Raw genomic sequence first — 7,126 nt, forward strand, 5'->3', positions numbered from 1 at the left:
AGTGCAATATCGACAGTCCATGGGAAATACATATCAGAGAAGATACAATCAGGATGGATTTCACGAATTTTATCTTCCATTGGTTTCTGCAGAAGATAAATGCCGCCAAATACTTTGCCCGCGATTTCAGTTGAAGAGGCGGAGCTGAAATTTTCGATCCCTTCAGGCAACCCAACTTCAGTGGAAGGGAACTTAAGAGTAGCGATAGAGATTAGGGAATTGTCAATAGAAGATCGGAAGAGGGAAGCATTGTGGTGGGTAGTGAGGATGGTAACTTTGACACCGTCACGGGAGGCGAATAGCCTGGCAGCGTTAACTAATGGAATGATATGACCAGTGGCGAAGTAAGGAAGGAAGAGGACATGTAGTTGCTTGCTCCCGTTATCCATGGCTACCACACTAGAAAATGAAGTTGATTTTGAATTCATAAATATAGCCAATTAATTGAGCTATATATTACTATACTGTCCCTACTTTAGTAATAGAAGTGAAAGCACTTTCGGTCAGTTCCTTCAGAGAGTAGTATTTTGGGAGCACACGTGATTTTCATGGAGCACCCCAGTTTTCACAGTGATTTGATATTTAGGGTGCACAGGGTAGGTGAACAGTCAATTGAGTTAAATGACAATTTATGAAACATCAAGTTCAATAAGGAATTACTTTAAATAAAATGTATAGTTTATTTATTATAAATATATTTTTAAATTGAATTTTAATTGATATTTATGTCATTCAATTTTGAATGCATATAATTATTTATATATTATTCATAAATAAAATATAAATATTTTGTGAAATTTTAATTAACTCAAATCTTTAACTTTACCATTTTCTCAAACTTAACACTTAAATTTTAGTCAAACTATTACAATCTCATGTCAAAGTCCATCAAAATCTTTACTTTAGTCTTTACCTATCATACCTCATTTAAGATGGTCATATTTTTCTCTTAATTGAATCACTTTGTTCGTGAAATAATAATTCTAGTATTGCTTAATTGAACTGACAATAGCTTTCATGTGAATTGTTCATGTACTAGGTGTTCTTGTCTTTCGAGATACGTCCTCAAAAAATTTATTACTTTCAAACCGAAAAATCAAAAAAACTGAATCAAGCATTATGGAGTGAGGCCGACACAGACCTTTACATATGCTGCAGATGTAAAGAAAGAGGGAGCGTGGGCGTAGGGGTGGGGACTGATAGGAGGATGCGGGAGATAGATGATTCAAAGAGTAAGAAGAAATAGTGGTGTTAAAAGTTACTAGTAGTTTTTTACCATGTTCCCTTGCATACTTTTTTTATTCTTGTAAGGTGCAGTGCAGTGCAGCTTTCATTTTTTTAATTTTATGGTTGGCTAGATTATGGTGAATTTGCCAGGTATTCCTTTCTTCTGGGGCATTGGACAACTCAGATTGGGCCACGTAATTCAAGCGGAGTTTACTTTGATGTTCCATCATAAACAGAAAAATAAATAGTACTCCCTCTGTTTTAAAAAGATTGGTTTGGTTTGACTTGGCACGAAATTTAAGAAATTAAAGAAGACTTTTGAATTTTGTGGTCCTAAATTAAATTTATGTCAAATGTATAAAATTATCCTTAATTTTGTGGTCTTAAACATGCCACGTGGAAAGCAAAAAGTAAAATGTTACCAAAAAAGAAAAAAAGTTATTTTTTTGAAACTGACTAAAAAAAAAAAAAGGTCATTCTTTGTAAAACAAAGAGAGCAGGTGATTTCTTCTCTAAGTTCTGACAAAGTTATTTAATTTAATAATTGTCTTTTTGTAGGTGGTGGTCCAATTTGTGCTGTCATTCCAGTGTGCTTGTCCCTCTCAACTTTCAATTTTCCACCTCTATTCAATCCCTTGGAGTAGGGATATATGACTGCACATTAACTATAGATCGGCCCCTCAAAAAGAGTAGTATTTTTGGCGCACACAGATTTGCAAAGAAACCTAGTTTTCGTGATGGTATGAGATTCAGGGAGTACCCAGTTAGGTAACCAACCATTCATTGACTTTAATCAAAATCTTATGACCCAACACATACGCAACCCTTCAAACTTGCCCTCGTTTTTCATTTTGGCACTCCAATTTAGCTTTGTTCCATTTTAACCTTTTAATTCCATTTTTTTTGTACCATTTAAACACTAATACTAATTTTTATGATTTTTTTTATTTATGTTCTTCAATTGCAATTTTTTATTTTAAAAAAATAGACGTGTGTCTGTTAATTTTCGTAAAAAAAAATTAAACATTCAATTAAATTTTTCAAACAATAATATTATTTTTTGAGATTTCTCTGTATTTTTGCATGAAAGTAAATTGACGAAAGTTTTCTGATTTTCTTTCTTAAACATTTAATTAAATTAAATAACACTACTTATTTATTATTTCTTGTCATCTAGGCTATCTAAATTTAGCGCAAATACTCACTTTTTATTTTTAATATAAATCAATACGAATAAAAAAACTCATATTCAATACGAGTAAAAAAAACTCTTGTTCATTTCTAATAACACTACTAAAAATGTTAAAACTCAACTGACTTTAATTTGTTAGATTGTCAGTGATTTTTAAGAAAGAAAACCAACACAATTTCGTCGGTTATTTTTCACATAAAAATACATAAAACTCTTAAAAAGAAATTATTTTTTTTTAAAGAATTATTTTTTGTTAATTTTTATTTTTTTAACTAAAATTAACTGATACATGTCGATTTAAAATAAGAAGTTGCAATTGAAGAATATATATAAAAATAAAGAAATCATAAAAATAGTATTTCGTGTTAAAATGGTACATAAAAAATAGAGTTTAAAAGTTAAAATGGAACAAGGCTAAGTTGGAGTGCCAAAATGAAAAATAAGAATAAGTTAGAGGGGTTGTATATGTGTTTGGCCAAATCTTATCTTGTGGTATTGGTGGTCATATCAGATAGATGCACCAAATGAAACAATTTTACTGGAGATTTGATTCGTTTCTGAGCTGGGAATGCACTCACTATGTGTAGTGATTCCCTTTACAAGGTGGATATGAACTTGTGACCTCACTAATTTGGAGGTTTGTGGTCTTCTTTTTAGGACATGTATAACAGCTTCAACATCAATCACAAGTTCAAAATACAGTATGTATATAGACATAGAAGTATTGGGATCTCATATTGTTTTTTAGTGTCTTAAATACGACTGACATTATGTTGGGTTTTAAAAGGTGTGAATGGAAAATGAAAAGTTGCGACTTTTATGAAGAGTTATGACTTTTATGAAAAGTTGCGACTTTTATGAAAAGTTGTGACTTTTATGAAAGGTGGTGACCTTTTCGAAAGATTGTGATTTTTTCAAAGGTTTGTGACCTTTCCGGTAAGGCACAATATAAACCTTTTCACAGTACCCTTTGTTTTCTATAAATTGAGGAATTTCCTCTCATTTTAAAAGGGAACCAATTTCTGGACTTCTTCTTCTACTAATAAATCTAGTATTCTAAGTGTACTTTACTGCCGTTGAGTGGCTCGCTGACACCAGCATTTTGGATATCAATACACTGGTGATTGAGATCATTCTATTCTGGGAGGACATATTCCAAATCAAACCTCGGATACTAGAGGGGAATAATTTCCTTAAGGGGACACTGTGCATTCAGTGGGCTTGATCTTCTTTCTGTTTTTTCAGATTCTGTATCTTAGGAATACAAGATGAACAACACATTATACATGAAGAACTCTTTATTTTGCACCACCATCACGAAATCACTATCATCCACACACGACACATCTAAATGCTAGCTCCCACAAAATTATTGGCCAAATGCCCTACAAATCTTACCGACTCGAATTTATTAATAGAATCTCTACGACTATAAAAATTTTAACCCAAGCAGACCACATCTTTCGTTTTCTCAATCTTATCTTGTTAATTATTGCTTCTCCTTCTCACACACAAACAAACAAAAAAAATGTCTTCATTTTAATTCGTCATAGACACATAACGTTAAGTCATATAATGGTTGTAATGTTTTGGTTCCCAATTTATTTTATACAAGATGTCAAAACATACTGCCAGAGGGGGGGGGGGGGGGTCCCAAGTGTAGGGGACCAATGATATAGATTGAGATATCAGATATGCATAAAAACAATATACTAACAAGCTGTGCAAAAGCTACCCTTCACGTTCTTACTTTGTTTATTTTTTCATTGAAAATTGGGAATTTTTTTTATTTTCTACCCACTATAAAACTCAATTCCCTAGATGATACATGTATAATTTTTTGCCTTTCTATACCTTTTTTTTTTCTTTTTTTCTTGTGGCTCTCATGTCTTTAATCTTACAAGATGTATTCTTCACGTCTATTTACACTTGTTTATTCTATCAAATGACTGTCTTCCTGGTGTTACATTTAGCAAAAACTCAAAATAAATGATACCTTAAAAGTTTAAGATAAAAACCAATGTATATATTTTAATTATATCCATATACTCTATTTTTTTTTAATAGTGTTCAATTCAGACATTTTATTGAATATGAATAGTGTAATCATGTATTGCATTTGTTAATTTCTTAATAAATGTGATTCTTGTTATTTTTAGGACAAAAAAATATCAATTTTTATTTATTCAATTTGGAAAAATTATAAGATAATTTAGCACTTTATACCTATTTTTACCCTTATTATGATGTAATATACATACTACTCCCTCTATCTTAATTTATATGACACATTTTTCTTTTTAGACCGTTTCAGAAGATACTTCTTGTTAATTAACATCACAACAACATTTACAAGTTGATGAGCCAATGGCTTTTCACTATCTTCTTTCCAAATTATCATTTGGGGAAAAGGGCTGATTTTGTCTGTGAGATATTTTAAATTGATGAATATTTATCATATGTTACATTTTTAGTTCAAAATGTCTTTATATTCATTGTTAATTAAGTAACTCAATTTTGAGTTATATGACATTGTTGGACTATTATATCCTAAAAGAGACATATCAAGAGTTATACTGCTTGATTAATGTAGATTATACAGCAGTAAACTCTTAAAAATGAGTGAAAAAAATTGTGTCTTAGTCTCAATATTTATTTATTCCTTTTATTTCAACAATTTATGATATCTGCCAAAGACCCAAACATATATATACTAAAAAAAGGTGCGTGAAATGATTGTTACAAAATTAAGGTGTATAATACAATTACATAAACTATAAGGGGGTCGTATGAATTCCACCAAACTACGAAACAATATAATATAATAATAATAATAATATTCGCTTGTCACAGATGAACCCATGAGTTTGTGATTCAGAGGATAGATATTGCATGAATCAGTTCTCTGGGAACCATAATTTATTTATTTTATTAAAAAATATATAACGGCGTAGTACATTATTACTCCCTCTGTTTCATAAAGAATGACCTAGTTTGACTTGGCACGGAGTTTAAGTAAATAAAGAAGATTTTTGAATCTTGTGGTCCTAAATTAAAGTTATGTCAAATGTACAAAATTGCCCTTAATCTTGTGGTCTTAAACATGCCACGTGAAAAGCAAAAAGTAAAATGTTACCAAAAAAAGAAAGAGGTCATTCTTTTTGAAACTGACTAAAAAGAAAAGGAGGTCATTCTTTGTGAAACGGAGGGAGTACATTATTATCTGACCAAGAAAACAAGGCTACTTCCTATCTCAGCCACAGACATGAAGGTTCAATCACATATTGACACCTACTCTTTATTTAAATATAGAGTTAAGTCATCAATGACCCCTTAAAGTTGTCCGTATAATTTACTTAGACACCTCAACTAGGACTATTACCTATTAGACACTTTAATATTAAGGGATATGTATTTATTGAACATAAAGCGAAAACTTTTTTTAAAAATGTTCTGCGTGTAATTCACGCGCATTGTCTTAAAACAATGACAAATAAAATTACGACACATGGCACAGGGGTTCACTTTAGCAATAAAATATAATTTTTCAATTTTAAAAAATGAAAAATACTTTCCAGCCTTTATTTATTAATCACAAAAAGATTAAAAAGGAAAATCTCCCCCCACCCCCACCTAACCCTTTGACTTTTCTTCTTCCTTCTACCCTGTGAACCCCGTCAGCCACCATCAATTTCTCCATTGATAACGAACATAACAAAAATAAAAATCTCCGGCTCAAATTCATTCTCCTATCATCCGTTATTCTCTATTCATTTTGAATTTTTTGTGAAAATAAATGAATGTCAATAAATTATTTTGAAATTAGCGACGAAGAGAAATTGAAAGTATGTTGAATTTTTTAATATCATCTTTAATAAGTTTAATGAGTGATGATGTTTGTTCAATCGGAGTGATCGAAATAGAGATGGACGAATATGGATCAATTTTTAACTCCAATGTTCAAAAAAAAATTCTTCTCGCATATTAAATTAGCAGATTCAGACTTTTTTTACAAAAAATGAAATAAAAAAAAGAACGAAACAAAAGGCTAAGAATTTAAAATCTTTAGAATGGTGGGGGGGAGAAGATGACCACTGGTGCACGGGTATGGGTGGGGTGGGGTTGTTATGAAGAGATTAATGTGGAACTAATATTATTTTTTTAATTATTTAGTTAATGCGTGTCCACTGTTTAAAAATAGGTACCAATTTATCAAAAAATAATTTTTTTAAAAAAATTAGACTCTATTCATGCGCTAAGTAGCAGTGATATACACTTATTTTGCCACATCAGCATTTTGTGTTTAATAGACACATATTTAGAAGAATTTAGGTGTTCAATAGGTACAAGTCCTAATTGAGGTGTCTAAGTGAATTATGCGGACAACTTTAAGGAGTTGTCGATGACTTAAGCCTTAAATATATTATCCACTAAAATTGAATATCCATACATACCGATAATAGGAATATCTATATTATCATTATCGCTTGTTATTTTTCATGAGTTCTTAATTGTAACAAGTCTAAATTTATTTTGACAATGTTAAAGAACACGATTATATTCACTATTTAACTTGTGTTTTGCCTTTACACCTCTATTTTGTTATAGCCTAAATACACTAGCATGTACTCCCTTCATTCCATATTACTCCAATTGAATTTTTGAGGTGTTTCATACCCTTTAAGAAAAGTAGATTAAGACATAAAT

The 7,126-nt window shown here is 30.8% G+C and overlaps 3 protein-coding genes across 3 annotated transcripts in view; all 3 read right to left on the reverse strand.

Annotated features, from left to right (window-relative positions):
• Positions 1–451, reverse strand: part of LOC125877711 (nuatigenin 3-beta-glucosyltransferase-like) — a 3,044-nt gene extending 2,593 nt beyond the window's left edge. The window contains exon 1 of the mRNA XM_049558938.1: positions 6–451. Within this exon, the coding sequence (XP_049414895.1) occupies positions 6–428 (423 nt within the window). The 5' untranslated portion in view covers positions 429–451. The remainder of the gene's footprint in view (positions 1–5) is intronic.
• LOC125875701 (nuatigenin 3-beta-glucosyltransferase-like) overlaps positions 1–545 on the reverse strand; it is a 29,906-nt gene extending 29,361 nt beyond the window's left edge. The window contains exon 1 of the mRNA XM_049556716.1: positions 466–545. The gene's annotated coding sequence lies outside the window, so the exon portion shown is untranslated. The remainder of the gene's footprint in view (positions 1–465) is intronic.
• LOC125875702 (protein LOL1) overlaps positions 1–1,299 on the reverse strand; it is a 48,261-nt gene extending 46,962 nt beyond the window's left edge. The window contains exon 1 of the mRNA XM_049556721.1: positions 1,277–1,299. The gene's annotated coding sequence lies outside the window, so the exon portion shown is untranslated. The remainder of the gene's footprint in view (positions 1–1,276) is intronic.
• Positions 1,300–7,126: the final 5,827 nt, after the last annotated feature.

The sequence above is a fragment of the Solanum stenotomum genome, chromosome 9, assembly GCF_019186545.1.
Source record: "Solanum stenotomum isolate F172 chromosome 9, ASM1918654v1, whole genome shotgun sequence".
Taxonomy (NCBI): domain Eukaryota; kingdom Viridiplantae; phylum Streptophyta; class Magnoliopsida; order Solanales; family Solanaceae; genus Solanum; species Solanum stenotomum.